General features: G+C 53.5%; 10 protein-coding genes across 10 annotated transcripts; 4 read left to right on the forward strand and 6 right to left on the reverse strand.

Annotated features, from left to right (window-relative positions):
- Window positions 1–630: 630 nt before the first annotated feature.
- Window positions 631–2,628, forward strand: J4E90_002587 (uncharacterized protein; the record flags this gene model as incomplete). Its single annotated transcript, XM_051432166.1, has 8 exons — window positions 631–759; window positions 820–1,062; window positions 1,112–1,134; window positions 1,199–1,362; window positions 1,416–1,499; window positions 1,557–1,653; window positions 1,703–2,392; window positions 2,454–2,628. 8 exons carry the CDS (start codon window positions 631–633, stop codon window positions 2,626–2,628), a joined length of 1,605 nt encoding a protein of 534 aa, XP_051293588.1.
- A 2,992-nt stretch (window positions 2,629–5,620) lies between these two features.
- Window positions 5,621–5,994, reverse strand: LSM6 (U4/U6-U5 snRNP complex subunit lsm6; the record flags this gene model as incomplete). Its single annotated transcript, XM_051432167.1, has 3 exons — window positions 5,621–5,649; window positions 5,704–5,817; window positions 5,868–5,994. 3 exons carry the CDS (start codon window positions 5,992–5,994, stop codon window positions 5,621–5,623), a joined length of 270 nt encoding a protein of 89 aa, XP_051293589.1.
- A 351-nt stretch (window positions 5,995–6,345) lies between these two features.
- J4E90_002589 (uncharacterized protein) lies at window positions 6,346–7,856 on the forward strand (the record flags this gene model as incomplete). The annotated part of the gene is made up of 3 exons (XM_051432168.1): window positions 6,346–6,656; window positions 6,705–7,605; window positions 7,692–7,856. 3 exons carry the CDS (start codon window positions 6,346–6,348, stop codon window positions 7,854–7,856), a joined length of 1,377 nt encoding a protein of 458 aa, XP_051293590.1.
- Window positions 7,857–8,060: 204 nt separating this feature from the next.
- J4E90_002590 (uncharacterized protein) lies at window positions 8,061–9,050 on the reverse strand (the record flags this gene model as incomplete). Its single annotated transcript, XM_051432169.1, has 1 exon — window positions 8,061–9,050. One exon carries the CDS (start codon window positions 9,048–9,050, stop codon window positions 8,061–8,063), a length of 990 nt encoding a protein of 329 aa, XP_051293591.1.
- Window positions 9,051–11,700: 2,650 nt separating this feature from the next.
- On the reverse strand, window positions 11,701–12,774 carry J4E90_002591 (uncharacterized protein; the record flags this gene model as incomplete). The annotated part of the gene is made up of 1 exon (XM_051432170.1): window positions 11,701–12,774. The coding sequence occupies one exon, from the start codon at window positions 12,772–12,774 to the stop codon at window positions 11,701–11,703; it is 1,074 nt and encodes a 357-aa protein (XP_051293592.1).
- Window positions 12,775–13,515: 741 nt separating this feature from the next.
- Window positions 13,516–14,695, forward strand: AMT16_2 (Phospho-2-dehydro-3-deoxyheptonate aldolase amt16; the record flags this gene model as incomplete). The annotated part of the gene is made up of 2 exons (XM_051432171.1): window positions 13,516–13,521; window positions 13,577–14,695. 2 exons carry the CDS (start codon window positions 13,516–13,518, stop codon window positions 14,693–14,695), a joined length of 1,125 nt encoding a protein of 374 aa, XP_051293593.1.
- A 149-nt stretch (window positions 14,696–14,844) lies between these two features.
- Window positions 14,845–16,061, reverse strand: J4E90_002593 (uncharacterized protein; the record flags this gene model as incomplete). Its single annotated transcript, XM_051432172.1, has 2 exons — window positions 14,845–15,741; window positions 15,792–16,061. 2 exons carry the CDS (start codon window positions 16,059–16,061, stop codon window positions 14,845–14,847), a joined length of 1,167 nt encoding a protein of 388 aa, XP_051293594.1.
- A 594-nt stretch (window positions 16,062–16,655) lies between these two features.
- On the forward strand, window positions 16,656–17,858 carry J4E90_002594 (uncharacterized protein; the record flags this gene model as incomplete). The annotated part of the gene is made up of 3 exons (XM_051432173.1): window positions 16,656–17,266; window positions 17,313–17,688; window positions 17,739–17,858. 3 exons carry the CDS (start codon window positions 16,656–16,658, stop codon window positions 17,856–17,858), a joined length of 1,107 nt encoding a protein of 368 aa, XP_051293595.1.
- Window positions 17,859–18,611: 753 nt separating this feature from the next.
- On the reverse strand, window positions 18,612–20,317 carry J4E90_002595 (uncharacterized protein; the record flags this gene model as incomplete). The annotated part of the gene is made up of 4 exons (XM_051432174.1): window positions 18,612–19,793; window positions 19,844–19,975; window positions 20,047–20,230; window positions 20,277–20,317. 4 exons carry the CDS (start codon window positions 20,315–20,317, stop codon window positions 18,612–18,614), a joined length of 1,539 nt encoding a protein of 512 aa, XP_051293596.1.
- A 570-nt stretch (window positions 20,318–20,887) lies between these two features.
- J4E90_002596 (uncharacterized protein) lies at window positions 20,888–21,177 on the reverse strand (the record flags this gene model as incomplete). Its single annotated transcript, XM_051432175.1, has 2 exons — window positions 20,888–20,896; window positions 20,953–21,177. 2 exons carry the CDS (start codon window positions 21,175–21,177, stop codon window positions 20,888–20,890), a joined length of 234 nt encoding a protein of 77 aa, XP_051293597.1.
- Between the last annotated feature and the right edge of the window lie 468 nt (window positions 21,178–21,645).

The following is a 21,645-nucleotide window of genomic DNA, read 5'->3' on the forward strand; positions in this document are numbered from 1 at the left end:
TCGATAGTCAGGGGTCCTGAAGGGCCTCTTCCGTCATCTAGCGCACGGAACATTTCCTCATCCAGCTGTGATTCGCCCACGCGTTCGTGCGTTTGCGCACAAGCCTCGAATTAGAGCCGCAGCCTCGGACTCGTCCAGACGTTCACCGTTTTCCCCGATTGCCACACTACACCCTTATGGATCGGACCGTTGGTCCTTCCAGCATGACAGACGAGGCGCTTCGTGTTCTGCGTGGTAGTTGCATCGGGTCTACTTACTTTCTAGGACAGCAGACGTTGTGATAGCGCTAGAGAAGGGTGGGTTGCTCGTCTTTTCATCGACCGCGGAACACACGATAGGTGAGAGCGTCCATCAAGCGACGCAGCTTGTGTAGCATGCAGATGGCCTGACATTAATTCGATCGTGCTGCAGTGCAGTGGCACAGTTCAGCTAGCCAACAATGACTTTAGTTTACTTGCATAGAAGCTTAGACGTAATGTAACGGGTCGTTCCAACCGGCTCGTCCGCGCAGCAGAACCTGTAGCTAGAGCAACGGCGATATGGTAACTTTCTATATGTACCAATGCTTGACACCCCGCGCCTATTAGCCCAATCTAAGGTCTTACTTCGTAACCAAACTTTACTGCCATCATGGACTTTTTAGAGATGCAGAGCGTACATTTGCCAGCGCTCAGCCCATTGGCGGTCAATGCTGCGAGCAGCATCTTCGGTTTGATATCGATTTTCTTTTGTTACAAGGCTTTGGTTGCGAAGAAGCTGGTACGTACCGGATGCACATCCTCCGTATGCATTATGAGTGTACACTGACCTGTTCACCAGGCTTCTTCTCCATCAAGGATCTTGAAGACCATCTTCAAGCCTATCACCAAGCGGTACCAGGCATGGGCATATCTCTTCTGGGGCCCTGAAATCATCCAGAAAGCGTTTGATGAGGCGAAAGGGAAGCCATTCGAGCTCTTCGCCCCGGATAACCGATATGTCTTTGTCTCCGACCCTCAGCAGATCAAGGAGCTAGACAATGCGCCAGATACGGTGCTGTCACTTCAGGCAGCGTCAAAGCAGGTGAGCTCCTCGGCAGCTTTCGTTATTGGCGATTATTGACAAATTGTAGATGCTACAGCCCCTCTACACTATGTAGGACGACCCTCGCGCTTCTCGAAGTCAGTCTTTGTGCATTCGGTCTACTAACGAGTCGCAGGCACGGCTTCAACTGGTTTGACCGACGTGGTACTGAGGGTGTTGGATTTATCCGCGCTCTTCGTACACTTTTGACCAACAACTTGCCCAAGATCCTTCCTGACCTTACTTGCATCATCCGCACCAGGTTCCAGGAGCTACATGCTGGACACCCAGTGATCAACGGTAATACAACGCGAGGCTTTGACCTATGTAACTCTGCTGACAATGATCAACAGGAAAGAAGCAGTCGGATGTGTACCACATGACTGTGAAGTTGGTCGTCTTGTCGAATGCAGTATCTTTCTTTGGAAAGGATCTGGGTAAGTCTCATGCCATGCACCTCGCTCATTTCTTCGCGCATGACTGACCGAAGGCAGCAAAGGATGAGCAGTTCATGGTCTCCGCCCTCGCCTACATCGAAGAGACTTTAATCTGCGCTGAGATCGTTCGCCTGCTACCCGGGTTCATGACCCCGTAAGTGTTATTGCCGAGTCACATCAGCCCTCCTTACTAATTCGTACAGCATCGTCGGCGGCATCATCGCTCGCACACTCAAGTCACACGCTGTCATCTTCAACAGGCTTCTGCCCATTGCCGAAGAACGATGCATCGAGCGAGACGCAGCCAAGCTAGGCCAAAAGGTGCCCCAACACGCCGACTGCATCCAATGGATCATGGAGACATCACCCAAGAACGCGCCCTGGACACCCCAGCGTGTCGTCCACGAGCTGATGGCCATCTGGTTCGGCTCCGTCCACGCCGTCTCCACAACCGTAACTTTCGCCATCCACGACCTCTGCCTCCACCCTGAGTACGTAGAACCCCTACGGAGGGAGTGCGAGTCCCAATACGCCGCGTTTGAGCAAAGCGGTGTTGGACTTCCGCTTCTCGACAGCTTCATCAAGGAGTCTGCGCGCTTGACACCCGTTGAGTCGCAAAGCACACGTCGCTCAGCGCTCCAACCTTTCTCTCTCAAGGACGGTACCCACGTCAACATTGGAGATTGGTTCTGCACGCCCGTCCGCGCCATCATGACGAACCCCGTCGATTACCCCGAAGCAACGACATTCAGCGGTTTCCGCTTTGCTGACCCGCTACTCGTTAAGAGCCTGGAGAATGCTGATGGCGCTTTCGACATTATGCAGAAGAAGCCAACGAAACTGACTGACTTTGACATGACATTCCACGTCTGGGGAACGGGCAGAATGGCCTGGTAAGTCTCTTGCTGTATTTCAATTGTTGTGACCGAAGACACTAATAACGATTCGTTATAGCCCCGGAAGATTCTACGCCTCAGCTGTCATGAAGGTCATCCTCGGACAAGTCATCTTGAACTACGACTGTGAGCTTGTCAACCCGACTGCGAAGCGCCTCTTCACTTGGCGGTCGACCATCTTGCCTAAGCCTAGTGCTAAGGTCGTCTTCACTCCGATCAGGGAAGCGAACTAGAGAAGGAGGTATACGGGATGATTCAACGTTGATGCTCGCTGCTGGATATGCAGAGCAATGACGCAACGGACGATGCGGGAATGGCGTTATTTCCCTTTCTTTTTTTCTGACTGCACGAATTTCCTAGACGAGTACATGATACAACGACTGCTACACATGAATACACGCCACCTTATCATCATGACGCCTACTGCTACATTGAGCTGCTCGCCAGCCAGGGTGATGCTCACAATCTCATCACTCATAACATCACATTGCACATCATGACACACCAACTTCTAATATGTATACATTGAACGCAGGGTATCTCCCAGAAAGAAAGCAAAAAAGACACGATCTTGCCGCTGAACGCCACCCATCCCAATACCGCGACCGTTTTCAGCGACAACTCGCCTACTAGCGCCCCGGGCAGCCCTGATAAAAGAAAAGCACCTCCTAGCACTGCCGGTCCTCGGCCCGATTGAAGACGCGCCTAGTATGCGCCGCCCGTAGCTAAGAGCATTCCAATTCGGACCACGTCACACGTTGGATGTGGAGCAAAGCTGCACCTAGCCATGCCGACACGGCAATACTGCAGACGCCATTCGCGCGGACAATAGTCGCGCTCCAATGCTGCAGACGCAAGACCAGAAAAAGGGAAGAAAAGAAGCAGTCTAGATTTCAGCCGTTAGCTTTAGTTGCTGCGGTGGAGGATGTGGTACGTACTTTTGTTATACAAGTCGTTGGGAATTGATCCAGTCCCAGATTTCGTCACTGGGTGGACGTGTTCAAGTGTGCAGTCGGTTCAAGAGATGTCTTGACTGCTCAATCACTACCAGCCCGGTCCCTGGCCAAATGGATACCGGTGGCCGGCATCTTCTAGAAAAGCATGACCAGTCTGGCTCTTAGTCAGGTGACCGTTTGCCCGTGCCATCTTCGCTCCGGTCTGAGGATGCAGCAACTGGGTGTCCGACTGCGACCGTGTGAAGGGCATGGCGTCTGCAGTAATATTCAACTTGTTCCACTCCGCCCAGTTGGTGTCGTCACGAGCTAGCAGACTGCTGTAATGATCAATGTCGCGGCGTGGTGGAGATGGGGCTGAAGCAGGCCGGTTTGCTACGACGAAGCCGCGCTGTACGTTGTTCGTGGGGGATGCGTCTTCATGGGTCGCGACCTTGCCGACAGAGTCATGTTGGGGCGCGGGGTGAATGTTGGAATGATAGTTCAGTCTCATCCGCTTGTCAAAGGTCGCAGGGATGAGATATCTCAATTCAAGGTGGGGTTGGGAAGGCAATGGAAGCGCTGCGTCAGAGTCGCGATCCTCTCTAGTCCAGGATATGATCGAGACGGGCGGTGGTGTATTGCTGACATCGTCATTCTTAGGCGAGACTGGTTTGCGTCCCGCAAAGAGTTCGACGACCCAATTGTGCCATGCGCCAAGAGAGGGCTTTCTTGAGCTTCCCGTCGATACCTGAGCCAAAGTTGCTGCAGTGATGGCTACCGCTGGAGTGCGATCTGTTGCAGTGACCGCCACAACTGGAGTCAGAATTGCTGGAGCGACTGTCGACACTGAAGATGGGTCTGCCGTAGTGGTTGTTGCCGCTGGTGCTGGTTGTGCTGTAACTACTGTTGATGCGGATGCTACTGCGACCGTCGCATCTGGCCCTGTCGACGGTGAGTCTGGTGTAGCAACTGCCACCCCCGATGATGCATCTGCTGTAGTCTCCTCTGACAACTGAGAAGGGCCCGCTGTAGCAAGTTCAGCGACAGGAGAGTCACCTAATGTAGTTTCCGTTGCCGCTGGCAGAGTGTCCGGCCAAGACCAGTCTGGCGGAGGATACCAAATAGGCGCCAGGTTTAGAAGAGAGGCAGGCGGGTCGTCATCCTCATCTTCAAATTCCGTTGGCGCGCCAGAACCGCACGGGATAGCAGAGATACCATCATCGCCTGATTCATCTCGATTACCGCTCTCGCAGGTACCGCTCGTCTCGTGATCTTGCTCATCCGTAGCGCTACGGGCTGCTTCTGAACCGTCCGTGGTAACAGGGGCTCTGTCACGTATTAGTACGGTTCGAAGACCGCTTTTGAAGGCGCCGGCAGACTCTTGATCGTCAGTAGTTAGTACATGGCGCCTGGCGAAGGACGATCCGTTATCGTCAACAGGGTTGCTATTATCGTCATAAATCGGATCGTTGGATTCAACAGAAGCCGTGTACACTGAGCCAGTCAGCGGATTCATTTGGTGGATATACGGTTTGAAGCAACGATGTCTACCTTTTGCTGCTTTTGTAGGGCTCTGCGCATCGCTGTTTGTTTGTTTTGCTTTCGGCTTCTCGACGTGGTGCTTCTTGCTGGTTCTTCGCGACTTCGCCTGGCTACGGAGCTGGGCGCGAGACTTGACTTTGGGCACAGTCATCGCAAAACGTGCAGCTGGGTTGGATGAGATTAGAAGGTTAGTGCATGCCACTCGTAGCACGAGCGATGCGGGTGCGGCAATGCGTGAGATCTGTAAAGAGCAATTCAAAATCAGACGTAGAGGCGCGGCTTGTTGTTGTGTATGCTAACAGTAGCTGCGCGTAGACAAGTCCACAATGTTTGCAGGGTCCAACAGCGCAGTGCGCGTCGCGACAGCGCAAAGTCTAGGTGAACCAGTCGTAGGACAGGGATTGCAAATTTAGGAGACAGTGACGACATGGTGAAGGAGAGCGGGAATGAGAGGAATACGTATATAGTCTTCACCGTTGACCATATTGGGGTGGAGGTGACGGTGAGTTGATACAGAGGACGGCGCCGAGATACTTAAGAGCAGTTCAGAAGTTTGCGTGACTGTCACTTGCACCACCCGACAATCAGCTTTAATATTGAATCATTCGTGGAAGCGTCAGGTGTATACCTCATGACAGTCGTCCAAGCTCCTATTGGCGCTGAGTATGTGTAAGATACGGGTCATCGATCATCACGTGTGGCTTGTTGCCGCGACCACCCTGCTTCTAGACTGAAAAGCTGCGGCTCTTCATGCCTTGTCTGCACAGATGTATGTGACTGCACGTCCGTTAGTACGAAGCGAAGTGAAGAGCAAAGTGGTGTGTTGGATACCATTGTTACCACGGACGAAAGCATCTCCCCAATTCCGGGTGACGCGTCCCTCAGACACCTCCTTGCATCGCTCCAGTGCAATGTTCATGTAGCCATCTACTGACTGAAGGTCGCCTATATGGAGATTAGTAATTGATGTGCATCATAGGCACGTCAAGGGCTACCTTTGTAGATGATACCAGAGTTCAGCTTGACGGTGACGGGAGCTCCGATAATTTCACTGAGGAAGCCGCTAGGATCTCTAGAGTCACCGGCGGCTTCGGGTGCTGGGCTTTCACCGTTGGTGGACATGGTGATGAGGGTGGTGGTGATGCCGAATTTTCTAGCAAACAATCAGCAACTTATTACGACGCGTCTAGATAGATCTTACGTTGATGCTTAAGTAGGCGTAAGCAGATATTTCTTGAAGTCGGTCGCCGATGATGCGGACGTGAGAGATGGCGATGCTGGGTCGTGTGGAAAGGCAGAGTGCACGGGCCCAGTCTCTTCCTCATCGCGAGAAGCGTGACTGCGCGCGTTGAGGCCCCACTTGCACCAACCCGCGCCTGCCCCGACAGCGGCCTTGCCCTTTCCTACACACTACCCTGGGGTAGCACGACACCTCCTCCGCCCACTCAGACCGCCCATGGCACCGCCCGAACAATGACCGACACACCCGCAAGCGTCGCACCACCCAAGAAACGCAGCCTGTTCAAGCGGGCGGCATGGCAGGATGCGCCCAAGAAAGACGGCGAGGACATGTTCAGCCACTCCAACGAGTTCAATGACATAGTCGCCGAGCAAGCGAGGATCCGCGCAGAAGAGAAGAAGCAGGCCGAGGCAGCCAGGAAGCGCAAACACTCTGAGCCGCGCGACCAGAAGCGCCGTCGCATATCAAACGACACCGAAGAGCCCGTGCCTACCAAAAGTAGCTCAGCCAGCAGAGAGCGGGCGAGTAGGACCGCCAGCAAAGTGTACGCATCAGGCCCTACATCGCAATATTAGTACTAACAATAGCCCAGACGCAGCAAAGTGTCCCCCTCTCCCGCGCCATCGCATCCGCCGCCGGACTCGCTCACGGCACGGTACGACTCCCTCACCAAATCCGCCTCCTCGAGTGTTTCATTGCCACAACAGACGTCTTCCGTCATTGACCTAGGCGATTCAGACCTGGACGACGACTCGGGCTATGTTTCCAGGCCGCACAACGACAAGTCTGAGTTGGACTACAAACCACCGAGATCCAATGACAAACAGCCCATAGCCGTTCGACCATCGAAGCCACCTCCTATAGAGATCAAGGATGACGACGACGACGAGGAAGATGAGGAAGGCCTGGATCCTACAATAGCTGCATTGCAGGCCAGGGCACGAGCGCGCGTTGCAGCGGCCAAGGCGCAAGCCGCAGCAGCATCAAACGGCGACGCTCCGAAAGCACCCATAACGCAGCTCTTCATCGACCCACAAATACCCGGCGCAAATCCGTTGATGGTCAAGGTCAGGATAGACAGCACCATCGAGAAGCCACGGCTGGCATGGTGTCAGAAAGAAAAGTTCTCGCCTGAAACAACACGCAACGTCTTCTTCACATGGAAGGGCGCACGCCTCTTCGATAGCACATCGATACAGCGCTTAGGAATAAAGGTGGAGAACGGCAACCTATCCGTCGAAGGAGACTCTAACATTTACGACGACGTCAACCTCCCCAAGATTCATGTCGAAGCGTGGACAGAGGAGATCTACAGGCAGTGGAAGAGGGATGAGGCTGCGGCAGCTGAGGCGAGAAAGATCGCCGCCGCAACACCTGCCGTGGCAAAAGAAAAGACTCCAACACCAGAGCCCGAGCCTGAACCCGCTTCCAACCGGGTCAGGTTGATCCTCAAGGCGAAGGGTAAACCCGAGTTCAGGTTGACAGTCAAACAGGTATGTGTCGACTGTCCCTTTGGAGTATGCACAAAAGTGCGACGCCAAACCTCATCAGCCTTGTCCAAATGCTAACTAGTCATTAGGAGACCACCGTCGCCCACATCGCAAGTGCCTACAAGAACAGCCAAAAGATCGATAAAAGTCAGCCAATCACGCTTATGTTTGATGGTGAGCGGCTAATGCCCATGGATACTGTGGAAGAGTGCGATCTTGATGACAAGTGTATGGTTGAAGTTCTCTTCAAGTGATTAGGTTTCCAGTTGGGATACAACAGATTACCCCGGCGTTCTTGTTTCCTCTCCTAGAGTTGCTTCTTGCTCACTTTGGCGTTGATATTATGACACGACCGCAAGCATGGCGTTGGTGGAGTACCAGACAGGATACAAGCATTTGTTGCACATGCATAGCGACGAGTTGGCTTCGCTCATCTATTTGTTGATTCTACAGACTTCTCAGATATTGGGGTTCTTTCTTCGGTTCGCACCACCATCCAGAATCAACTCCTGTCCACTCAAGAAACCCGCACCCATGACGTACTCGACCATCTCAGCGAGATCTTCTCCTCTGCCCACTCTGCCGGCTGGATGTTGCTTGTGGTAAAGCTCGTCCAGATCATCCGCCCAGGCCTTCATCCTCAGCTTCATCGCTTCCTCCTCATGAGGTGCAGTCTCTTTGTACGATCCGTTTTGCGTCTCTTTGATCTGCAGATCATAAGCTTTGCACTCGTGCTGCACGCTGACCCAGCCCGGTGAGATCGCCATAACACGGATTCCCCAGCGTTGGCACGAGACAGACATGGCCTGTGTAAGAGCCAGTACACCGCCCTTGCTCGCAGCATAGCCTTCGCAATCCGGGTCCGACTGATGAGCGCGGAAAGAAGCAACGTTGATGATGCAGCCTCCTTCGTCGAATTTGTCATCGCCATGGAGATTCAGCGGCAACTGATTGAACTCGTCCGTACGCTTCAAATCTTTCGTCCGATCAACACCCGGCGCACCATCTTTCTGCGTGTTCTTGCTCTTCATGAAAGGAATGACGGCTTGGCTCATATAGAAGGGTGCGCTGAGATTAGTAGCAATGTACTGTTCCCATTGCTCTCCCGTAGCGACATCTTCCATGGTCCCATTTCCCGCGTTGAAGAAGCCTCGCGCTACACCTGCATTGTTGACAAGGACATCTATGCGACCGCCGAAGAATTCCGCGGCTTTGGCAACTGCGCTGCGGATCTCCTCTGGATTGCGGAGGTTGGTTATCGAAGAGCTGACGCGTGGTGCGTAGGAGGCCAGATGTGTGTTTACAGCGTAATTCAGTTCGTCTTTGTCGAAATCGATGATGAAAACGCGATGCGATGCCGGTAACGAAAGCAAATGTCGCGCTGTGCAGCGGCCGAGGCCTCGCGCACCGCCGGTGATGATGATGTTCTTGCTCTTAGTAGACGGCATGATGTTGGATCTGAACTTTTCTGAAAGCGCAAACGCAGGGTCTGGACTGTATCGTACAGACAAGCCGCTTCTTATATCTATCCTATCCGCGTTGGTGGCGCCTCACGCGCGGCAGCAATATCAAGCACCTGGCAGCGGGGAGCACACACCCTTTCAGCCTATTCAGCCCACCTTGGCTTATCCAGAACAGTAGTTCAAGGCCGCTTGTCCGCGAAAGCCCTATCTAGAATAGAAAGGCAGCTTCATAAACGTGCGTGCTGTTGAGAAAGCTTGGTGGGTCTGCGTGTGGTGGTGGGATACGTATCCCGTGGATTGGAAGCAGGCCCGCGGTTCCGTCGTCTTGCGGCCTAGCTTGCTCCGACGGAACGTTGGGTTTGGAGATTTGATGACTGCATAGCGCTGTATACGTTGCCTCGGGCTGCTCGTTGTCTAAGACATGCTAAGCGATGTGTATTGGGCGTGCCTGCAGAGCCGTTGGAGGAGATACGGATTCCGGGAAGACGGATCGGCTTGCGGGCCGTGGAATGTGCTGTTTGTCAAGGGGATCCAACCAACACCAATGATGGCCCAACTCTGGTTCTCCTGCCCTTGGTTTCTGTCTCGCGCAATATTGTCTTCCGTTTTTGACATTACCGCGCGAGGTACTCACTTCACGCGGTGGTTGAGAGATCCACTCTTGCCGTGTTGTCGATTTTGCCGAGGTTAAAATGCGTGGCCTAACTACTATCACGACTGCTCATCTCGGATGTTGCTATCATCTCAATTTCTTCATGTGCTCTCACAAAGTGCTGCGTTACGTTCATAATAGAGCAGCTTGAGCAACACGATCCTTCTGATGGGAGGCTACGTTCACGATGCCCATAGCGTCATCATACCTCCACCGCCTGGGGGCCGCCGAACGGGTGTCAAAGCGGATAGTCTCCTCATCGATACCCCAAAAGCAGGACACACCGCTGGGTTACTCTATCGAATGAACCTGCTGATAACCTGATGAGGCTTGCTCCTATGTATTGCCCTCGTCCCTCACAGGGAGTACTCAATATTTCTCCTACCAAATCTGAAGCCCTCGCGTTGATCTCTCGTATCCTTCCTATCATAGAAAGGCAGTCAATCGTATGCAAGACATCGAACCAAATCTTCGGGTACGTCAGGAGGAGTATACAAAGACAGTCTCTTTGACATATGTTTTACATTATGCAGCTGCGTAGACCACTACCTACAGCCCTTCGAACAGAAACAAAGGAACTGTGCGTCTCGAACACGAGATCGCTGCAGTGAAACTACCCACACATGACGCTTCTCAGAAAGATAGCCTCGTTGGTATACCTGATAGACGACTATATGTAATGACCTCCGTTCACGAAGTTTGCTCACCGGCACGAACCAAAATGCGCATCGCTATCCTCACCGTTCTTTTCCCAGCAATACATGGCGCCATCGTCCCGGCTCCTCTCTTCTTTGGGAATCCGGAAGATAGTCAAGTCGCATCACTGATCGGGTTTCTGGAAACATACGTGGACCACATGCCTTCAACGGCGGATTCTACATTGACTTCTGATATCAGTCAAGCATCTCCAGCTGTGTCAACGACGGTTTCATGTGTGTCTACCGTCACAAAAGATCCGTCCCTCAACACCGGAAGTACGCTCACCTCATCATGGGTGGTAGATGGCCCTGGTGCACCCAAATCGGCTCCTTCTCCAGTAACGCTTACCTCCACGGTATTGGTTATAATCTCAGGAAGCGCAAACCCGTCGCCGACTCCTTCCACTTCTGTCGCAACACCAACTAGCTCAAACACCGTGAGCCTCGTTGTCAGCACAACAATGAGCGCGGCACCATCTACATCCGACTCTGTGGCTCTCACACCACCGTATACGCCCCAGGGCATACCACCAAGCCCCGAAGGCATACCACCGGACTTCCACAGCACATTGATACTTCTCTCGACATGGACATCACTCAAATGGAAACCACTGCCCTTGCCCATGAACCCGACATATTTAAAGCCGACATCTACCTCAACAAAGATAGTCACTATAACACAGCCAGCCTCCACAACAAAGCCAGCACCTACGTCTAAAAAGCCAGTCTCTATAGAACAGCCTGCTTCCACAACAAAGCCAGTCTCTACGTCCAAAAAGCCAATCTCTACATCCGAAACACCGGTCTCTACCTCCAAAAAGCCAGCATCTGCATCGAAGCCAGATCCGGGCCCTACTGTCATCACGAGCGTGATCAAACCGGATACGCGCTGCCCGTATCCTTATCCGCACATCTATTGTGGTAAGCCGAAGACGACGTTGATAACGATGACGAGCAAGACGAGTTAAAGAGTGAAGTCGAAGATGCGAGGTGCTGGTGTTCTCATCCTAGAACTCAATTTGGCGTTGAGGGGTCGATGGCTTTGTCAATGGGAAGCTTCAGTAGTGACTGGTCTAGGTTAGGTTCTTGAGGAGATGCGACTATCAGATACGTGCGAAGCTGCGTATATTTGGTACATTTCTCCCCTTCCTATCAGCCCTTGATGCAGTAGTACTTTCGCTGTCTTACTTTATTGTTGCAAAAGGATATTATTTCTTTTCCATACTAGTCACTTCGTAGCAGACAACAAATGTGGCATCATCGCAGTGACCGCTTCAGCAACTACCTATCTTGTCGCCATTTCTTCCGAGACTTTGCGCCCAGCACACTCCTGCATCATCCTGTCTTGCACATTCTTCGCAGCGTGTGCATAAGATACGATGTCTACATCTGTGGCCTTGCCATCTGCGCCTCCGTCAAAGACCTCGTAACTGAACCAGCCCCTGAAGCCTGTCTCGAGCACTGCCTTTGCAACATCAACTACCGGTAGATATCCTCCATTGTAAGGAAGAGGTCTAAAATCGTGACTCCACCGTCCACGAGGTAACAAGCCGGCATCGTCACGCTCAGCATTGAACGGCTGAGGAACCTTGTACGCATCGCTGATCTGCAGTAGGTAAATCTTGTCCTTCGGAATAGTAGCACTCAGCTCCTCCAAGCTCTTCTGAAATCGCTTCTCCAATTCCTCCTTCGACACATCTTCTCGCAGGCCAGATGCTGTTCTAGGATCGCCCCACTCTCCACCTGCAGTCTGGAAAGTATCCAGACAAAGACCGATATTGGGACGGTCTACCTGCTGCACAATGTTCCATACGTCTTTCCAATCAGGAGCATGCGTCGACCAACACCAGTTTTCATAAGCCAGTCGGAAGTTGTGTTCCTTGAGCATATCGCATAGCACCTGGAGATCAGAAACCATCTTGCTCCTATCCAGTTTCTCGAGCGGTGCATCTGTCGATCCAACTTGCAGCATATCCGTCCCACAGGCCTGCATGATGCGGATCCAGCCGCGAGCGCGCTCCAGGGCGTCTTTGCGGCCGTCGGAACCTTCAGGCCAGCCTTCATAGTTGGCAAAGGGCTGCAACATCATGATCCCGAGGTTTCGCTTGTCGCATTCTTTCTTGATCTCGGCGGCTACTTTGCATAGTTCGTCGTAGTTGGATGGTTCGGCTTCATGGCCGAGGAGAGTTTGGCCGTAGGACAGGATGTCTGGGAAGGAAAGCTCGACTGCACTGAAACCTGCGGCGGATATAGCGTGGAGGCGATCGAGGAGTGGCGGAGGGTTTGAGGGCGATCCGAGCGAGCATGTCGCGTAGCTGATGGGGATGGATTGAAGGGTGGTGTAGTCGAGCGCGCCCATGATGATTATAGTTCAGAAAGTTTAGATACGTTAGTAGTGATCTATTGTTGCAGGGCGGAAGTTGCGATTTTGTGTATGGGTGAAGTAGCTATATGCTGGCGCGCAACGGCTCTTTCGGTATGGCATGGCTGTGACGTAGATCTGGTGGGTAGCGATGACGGCACACTTGTCAAAGTCTAGTCGGCAGCTCGTACAAGCTCCGTCTGCCTGTCGAAGCAAATCTTGAGAGGCTTGGAGATAGCCAAATGTCTGCTAGTATCCATGGATCTATCGCTAGATCTCGTGGGAAAGTGATAGTAATGTCCGTCTTAACGGAAGCTTCAACGAGCCCCGCGGTCATCACATTCGTGGAAGAGGCATCTACCTTCGCTATTGAACATGTGGGGAGATCTGATAGTGGGAACCAGTCCAGTGCTTTGTATCTCACTGCACGTAGCCGTAAATACATTAAGGTAAGGCCCGAACGGCCCTTTTTACACGCTCGGTGTGCGGGCGTGCCTGGACCGGCGATGATGATTGAGGCTCGACCCCGCGCCACCTGAAAATCGGCGCGAATGCACCAATGAGGATCCCGCCGACTGCCGTCATACCAGAAAACATTCGACTCATAGGGTCCGGTATCGTCTGCAAGGAGAAGAAGAGCAGATAAAACCACTCTCGCCGTCCTGTTCAGCGCTCCCACTCTTCCCTCTTCCGTATACCCGACAATTGTCCAGTAGATCCTACGTCATCTCTAGAGACATGTCTGTACGTACACCACCATCACCACCGCCCCCAGTCGCCCTCTAACACGTCGTCGCAGTTCCACATCCAGAACCCAGCCGTGGGCGACCCACACAACTCGGAAGACTGGCGCATCAAGGGCTACAACCCCCTCACGCCGCCCGACCTCCTCCAGAGCGAAATCCCCCAGACAGCCAAGTCAAGAGACACGGTCCTCAAGGCGCGCGACGAAGCCGTCGATATTGTCCAGGGCAAAGATGCACAGAAGCGGTTACTCGTCGTCATCGGCCCGTGCTCCATCCACGATCCCCCCGCCGCCCTCGAATACTGCGACCGGTTGATGAAGCTCAAGGAGAAGTACCAGGATGATCTCCTCATCGTCATGCGCTCCTACTTGGAGAAGCCGCGTACGACTGTGGGCTGGAAAGGTCTCATCAATGACCCGGATATCGACAACAGCTTCAAGATCAACAAGGGCCTGCGCATCTCAAGACAGCTCTTCGTTGATCTGACAGAGAAGGGCATGCCCCTGGCCAGCGAGATGCTGGATACCATTTCTCCCCAGTTCTTGGCCGATATGTTCAGCGTGGGCGCAATCGGCGCCAGGACCACGGAGTCGCAACTTCACCGTGAGCTTGCGTCGGGCTTGTCCTTCCCAGTGGGCTTCAAGAACGGCACAGACGGTACGCTCGATGTCGCTGTTGACGCGATTGGCTCCGCGAAGCACCCCCACCACTTCCTCTCCGTCACCAAGCCCGGTGTTGTCGCCATTGTCGGCACCATTGGCAACGACGACTGCTTCGTCATCATGCGCGGCGGAAAGAAGGGCACAAACTACGATGCGAAGAGCGTCAAGGAGGCGCGCGAGAAGCTAGAGTCCAAGGGCATGAACTCGCGCCTGATGATTGACTGCAGCCACGGCAACTCGGAGAAGAACCACATGAACCAGCCCAAGGTTGCGCATGCGATTGCTGAGCAGATCGAGGCGGGTGAGACCGCTATCATGGGTGTCATGATTGAGAGCAACATCAAGGCTGGTACTCAGAAAGTGCCCAAGGAAGGCAAGGCTGGCCTCGAGTACGGCATGTCCATCACCGACGCGTGTATCGACTGGGAAACCACCGAGACGGTGCTCGCCGAGCTTGCTGAATCGGTTTCGAAGAGGAGGACTCTACTCGGCCAGAACGGCACCCACTAAAAGGCCGTTCTCTTTTCGCGCACTATGGTCTGCAGGCACGGCGTAAGGATGGGGTCGGCGTTGTCAAACGTCTCAATTCAAAAGCATGTACATGGGTCTTGGGTACGAATTACGATTCAAAACATTACAGGCAAACGCTATACTATTCACTACAACTCCATGATCTCTGGTGTATCGTCGTCACCGTCATCTGTGCTGTGTCTGGGGTACTTGTCGTACCAGTCTCGCGGATTACCGCCTGGCAGACACAGTCCCAGTCGCCAGAAATAATCGCGATGGGCGAAGAACAGCTGCCAGAACTTGAAGCGGGTGGGCACGCCCCAGGCAGGCTTATCCTCATCGCTCCCGGCAATGCAGTGCGTATCCTCGTCGCCCTCGCAATAGTGGATGTCGGCTACCGAGAAGGGTAGGCTTGACTCGGATATGAATATCTCCTCGCTGTGCATGCTGAAGCCCCATTCCGATAGCGGCAGCAAAGGTACCGGGTCGCCAACATGAGTGACACGGTGGAGTTTGTTATGGTCGTGATCCGTGGTGATGCTAAAGCGCTCATCCACGTACTTGTTGAAGTGCTTGTTGCCTAGTCGTGGTTCGCCGAAGGTGGTCACATGGGGTTCCCATCCACGAGCCTTGAAGTCTAGCCCGGCGAGAGTTGCTATAGCACCGCCCAAAGAGTGTCCCACCAAGACCAGCTTGTAGTCGGGATACTTCTCCATAGCCTTGGACACATGTGGCAGGACCACCTTGCGTGTGTTGAGCCAGGAGGAATAGAAGCCCGTGTGGACAGTACAGTTATCGCACTTTGGCGGCTCCGCGGGTGGCGCATCGTCATCTACGTCTAGCACAGGCGCGATGAAGTCTGAAGTATCGTCGTCATCGTCGCCAGGGTATGGAACGTATTCTTGCGGGATAGTGGAAAGGTCCGCGATGGTGTTGGCGACAGAGTAGGTGCCTCGGAAGGCGAGGATCAGGCGCGGGTTGGTACGAGAATGCGAGAGCGCGATATAACCGCAGGAGTCAGACAGGAAAGGACCAGTATTCCATGCCTGTATATATCAGCACCTCATGCGACACATTGCTGGATGCAGCGACGTACCGTGACCAACTCGAACGTCTCAAAGTCGCGGTCTCCACAGCGGCTGGCGCATTTGAACGGCTTCTGGATGCCCAAGCCCGCTGTGCCTACACAGTAGGATATGTCGACAATGCGCGCGAGTTCTTCGAGTTCCCAGAAGAGGGCCTGCGAGATCAGCGTGGTGTCATTGCCGCGGAGTAGGGGCTGCTGCGTCGCATCGCCTCTACCGCGGGCGACGAAGGATGCGCAGAGCACAAAAGAAGACAGGAACAGGCCGCGTAAGATGCCCATCAGTAATGTCGGTTCACATATCCACAGGCTGGGCGGTATTGGAGGATGGGCTTGGTGGTGAGGTCAGAGGGACGGATGTGAACTAGTCGCGTGAATCGGCTGCGTGTGAAGCGTCCCGAGGTCACCAGGGGATAACAAGGTTTGTCCCGTATGCCGCCTGCACACAAGCTGTGATGCTATGAATAACACTCGACGTAGATAACTATCCCATATGGCTTGCTATCGAATTGTTAAAGCCCAATGCAGTGCAGCCGTCGGGTGAACACGAATTCCGGTATGCCCAGTGGCGTCAGCGCCGAGGGTCCCAAGCCAGCGCCAAGAACGGAAGGCACTCTGTTCGCGCTTTCCCGAACCTTGGAAGCTAGTGACATCATAGGGTGAAACGAAAGCAACAAATGGGTGGTTCATATTTGCAGGCTACGGGCTGCACGCTGCTGACACAATACCACCCTTTCCCTCCCCCCAAGATACGCCGACGCGTACAAGACACACGCTCACCCGTTGGCATCCGGACAAGACGCGACCGACTTCTCTTGTCTCCGCCGCATCCGCACTTTTCTCCTGGGCACTCCATCGTGCCACCGCTGCCACACAATGGCCACCGAGCAATCATCAACAGAGCCCTTGAGGCCCGTGACGCCTGCCGCCGATGCATCACGACCGACGACGGCCGGCCAGGCCGACACGCTGCCCGTCCCCGGCGTACAGGTCGACGGCGTGAGCGACGATGAACGAGAGCCGCGCAGCACGACGGCCGCCAGCAACGACGCCAACCTCACCCCAAGCGCACAACCAAGCCGCGCCCCGTCGCCCAATCCCCACGCCCAGTTTCCCCACACGCAGGTCACGTACGAAGACCCGGACTTCACCCGCCCGCCGCCGCTCAACTACACGCTGCGCACGCGCAAGAAGTCCATCTTCTGGTTCTGGACCCTCATCATCCTCGACTGCGTCTTCATGCCCATCGGCCTCTACTTTGGCATGTGGTATGGCCTGACGCGCGACCAATTGTCCGCCAACGCCGTCTTCAGTATCAGCACCGCCTTGCTCGGAACCGTGTCGATTGTCGAGTACTTCATCCGCTTCCACAGGCTATGGAAGAAGGGCTCCAGTTGTAGGGTCATTGGTGCGCAGAGATGGTACCTCGACTGGTTCCACTGGAACTTGTCGGTTGGTTGGTTCTTTGTTATGATTGAACTTATTGCGTAGGTCCTCTTTCCATCTCGAGTGTGCCCAGCTAACAGCCCGCAGTGGCACATGTCCTCATGACCCGCCCATCCGTGTCCTCGCCATGCCAGCCCCGACCATGATGTTTGCCATCGGTTGCGAACTCCTCCTCGTGGACATTCTGCGCATCATGAAAGTACCCGCACCGTGCCGTATCTCCTCGCTACCCCAGGGCGCGCCTCTCCGTCCGGGTATCTACGCGTACATTGAAGACATTTGCGCTGTCGACGGATCCGGTGGTACCGAGTTCCGCCAGCGATTGAACCTCCGTTACCAGGCCAGCAAGGGCTTCCGCACAATGCTTCACCGCTTGACATTGTTCTGGGCCATTGGCGCCATCGTCACAGCCGTGGTTTGCACAGCTATCATCTTCACTATCCAGCGAGACGCTGCTTACGTTGTACGTAATTCCCTTCTCCGCATGGCCTCTTCATTACTAACACCGTTCAGGTTGGCTGGGTTCTCCCCTTCCTCTGGGCCGGTATCTGGACCGCCATCACCATCCCCTGGGTCCAACGTGAACTCAAGAAAGAGTACGAAGAGTGGACCACGGCCAACTTCAAGGCCTAGACGGCTTAGATTCCCTTTTTCTTATCATGTACAATACACATATATCACTAGGATGCAAACCGAGACAGGAGTTCTGCTACATTGGCGATGGCGTTCGCGGGTTCACATTGGAATTGGGCCGTGTTGATACATTAGATACCACCTTTTTTCGCGCAAAATACCAGTATCGCATTTTCCACGTCGTAATTTTCATTCATCTTGTGTATCTTCGCGTATGTGGTATGTACAACATACCTCATCGCATCCACTTACCCACTCTACTCCACTCACACACTTCCAACTATCCAACCCACAGCCGCAGCGTGCGTACACGTTACATCGACAAAGCCTATGCAAACCGTTGACATCACGACATTCGATCAATGGAATCAGCCCCTGTTTCGAATGTGGTTGATCAATCGTACGAGTAGTGCGTTTTGGGTGAGATAACTCGTACAATTCGGCTGATAACATGAGCTAAGCTTTTGGTTGATGACATCGTCCAAGGTTTTATGATGCATGGATCCACTTCCCGCGTCTTTCTTGATGCGGGTTAGGGTGCTTGGTAGTTGGACGTGGCAGTTATTTCCGGTATGTGACGGACATGGTATTGGACATGATGGGTTTCTTAGGTTTACGTCGGGTGCACGATGTTGTGTAGATACCTGTCATCGCGATGGTTAATCGTCGTTGTATACGAAATGTCGCGTCGCGTCACTATCTTCAACGATGGTCTCCAGCAAATCGGGTATCAATTGTACAGCTGTCCTCCATCTACTCTTCCATCGCGTCCTCTCCATTTGTCTTGATCTCTTGCTTCGTACTCTTATCCCCCTTGACGCCCAGTCTAACGACTTCCACATCCCAGCTCTCCATATCGACCAGCACAATCTTGCCTGAGGTCCTGAACTTGGGTACGCTAACAAGCAATACCTTTTCTCCAGCAGGACCTTCAATGACTCTCTTCTCAAACTTCTTCTGGCAGCCGGCAAAGTACATGTGCGGGCACTCTTTCAGCATCAAAGGATCCTCGTCTTGGAACGGGTAGCACCATAGCGTATCCGGGGCGGTAGGGGCTACGCAGCGCCACCGCAGCATCATCTCCATAGCCTCTGTCGGTTTTACGCGCTTAACGTATTTGAGCAGGTCTAGGACTGTTTGGCCTCCGGTGCCTAATACGCGGTATCCGTCGATGTCGCCTAACCAAGGGTTTGTGACTGCGTCGAAGCCGTTGAGGGTTGTGTTCGTCTCTATTGGGGGTTCGGCGTAGAGGCGTGTCTTGGGAAAGAGTGCGGGGTGTAGAGGTTGTTGCGGTAGGGCGACGTTGGAAGGATCCGAGGCTCCTGGGAGCATGGTGATGGGGAGCGAGGGAAGGATTTCGCAGAGGAACTCATCGAGGCGCGTGGTAGGTGCTGCGTTGTAGGATGAGGCATCGTATCCGTAGTGTCTTGCAGCGCTCTTCTTCGCGGCAAAGTCTTCTCTTGAGAGGATTGGAGAACCCTTTGCGAGTGAGCCACCCGCTATCACGAGTCGTGTTATTTTCGAGGCCTCGGCCTGTGTAGCTGGATCTGCAGCTTCGCCAGTCAGGTATTCCACCAGTAGATCCAGGGAGACCTCATCGTCGTCTGCGCCAGTCAATTCCAGACCTGAGACTAGGGCTATCTTTCCAGCCCTTTCCCGTTTTGGCGCCTTCTGCTTCTGCTTTGACAGCGCAACGTCGTCACGCTCCCACCGCGGTGGTTGTCTCGGTAGATCTGCGCATTGGGTTGCAATGACCATGAATGTGCCGTCTGCTTCCTCCGTACCCAGTGCCGCTAATATGCATCCCGTTACAAAATGTTGGTGAAGAGGCTCGCCTGTAACTCTGAGACGACCGGACTCGTCTTCCAGCATCATCTCGTCGGCGCCGGAGGAGGATACGTAGGTTTCGCGATGAGGGGGGTCCGCTATCCAATGCTGTCGATTATCAGAAATGATCTTTTGTGCGTTCGCGAAGGGGACCGTACATCTTTCTCAATGTCGTTCAACACGTTGGGCTTCTCGGCCATCTCCATGTATACTGTCCCTACCACCCAACAAAGCTCACCTTGCCTTACATCCAGCACTCGTTCAACGAAGGTTGCTTTTTGCCCGCCTAGCTTTTATGATGTTAGAATTCCTTTATCCCGTGAAGTGTGTATCCCCACTCCCACAGCTTGTTATTGCATACCTCGAAGTCGTTCCATGCATCCTCAGCTCTCTGTTTGACCGTCTTCTTCAATTGCATTAACCGCAAAAAGTACATATCGGCGAATTGTTGCGAATAGTGGCGCTCGGTGCCCGGTGGTAGTACGAAGTCGTGTAGTGGGTTGTACGCCGAATGGTTTCGAGACGGTGCGGGCGGCGCATCCTCACTGTTGCGGTCAGTATTGGGCTTCAAGGTGAATACAGGCCACGTACAAAGGCTCGCCATTGAGCAGCACATCATTTGATTCGGTCATTGTAGTGGTGAAGTAACTGTGTTGGAGACGTGGGTGCGCTTGTAAAGTTCCAAAGTTGCAGATCGCGGAAGTCGCGTCGCGCGTCATTCACGCCATCCGGAAGGGGAAGTTTAAGAGCCCCACTCTACTTACACCTTGCACCGCGCAACATCTTGTGGAAGTCTTTGACCTCGCACAAGGAACAATTGAACAATTGCGCTGCAGTTCACACTAGAAAAATACTGTCCTCCATAGAATCTGAAGGTAATGTATACTTCTTCATTATTTAGTTATGTTATCATCTATAGGTAGTGCAGATGGCTATCCTATCAGTGTATCTGCCTCGTCTCTTCGTAGACTGTTAGCCGTCGACCATTTCCAGGCCTCGACCATTGCTATACACGAGTCTAGTCTATACATCTGACCGCATCCGTCTATGCCGATTGTATGTTGCGCCGAAAATGCTAACGATCTCGTCCCGAGACCCTTGGTGCCGTAGTAACGCCGTTCCCATATGCGCCAATGTTGAACCCGAATCGATTAAGGGTGGTTGAAAGAAGGAGTAAAGTCGAGCAAGCGTGCTGTCAACATCTATAGCATCTGGGATATCGTTAGCATGTTGTTCTAGCATAGGTTTAAAGGTGTATGAGACTTACGAGAGCAACACCGCCAGCGACGATAAGTCCAAGGGCTGAGCCGCCGAGGTTTGAGGCTCCACCAGTGAAGGGGAGAGTTGAGGTTGGGCTGGCTCCAGTAGGTTGAGCAGCACCAGTGCCCGTAGGGTAGTAAGCGGAAGATGTGGCAGTGCCGTTCATGGGAACGTAGGTGGCAGTTGTGGTGGCGGCGAGCGCAGCAACGATGGAGATGATGGAGAACTGCATCTTGATCTAATTGTGTGAAGGGTTGCTGTTGAACTGGGTATAGATTGAAAGTCTGGAGAGCGACGATGGACTTTGATAGTAGACTGGATGAGATGTTTGTTGGATGACAGTTTGGTAGAGCGTACCACAGCCGTGTTTATATCATCCAAGCCTCCGTCCACAATTACACCAGCTGCCAGCGCCTTCTAGCCATCTCCACAAGCCTACGTACACCGGCCGCAAACAAATCCACATCCCAGCCCTCCGTCACCCAGCCTTACAAAGCCCCTTGGATCCATCGTAACGGGCGATGAGCCAGTAGCACGAGCCTGGACGCAGGGTCACCCAGCCGACTGAGAGGGCGTTAGCTGTCAAAAGGCTGGGTGTTGCGCAATTCGGCGGGTCCGCGTGGCATGAAAGCAGGCTGGAGCGCTATTTTTGGCTGCGCCCCAGCCACACCCATCTCAGATCGCGGCTCTGCGGGTTTCG

This window comes from Alternaria incomplexa (genome assembly GCF_024043165.1).
Source record: "Alternaria incomplexa strain BMP 0042 chromosome Unknown scaffold_3, whole genome shotgun sequence".
In the NCBI taxonomy this organism is placed as follows: domain Eukaryota; kingdom Fungi; phylum Ascomycota; class Dothideomycetes; order Pleosporales; family Pleosporaceae; genus Alternaria; species Alternaria incomplexa.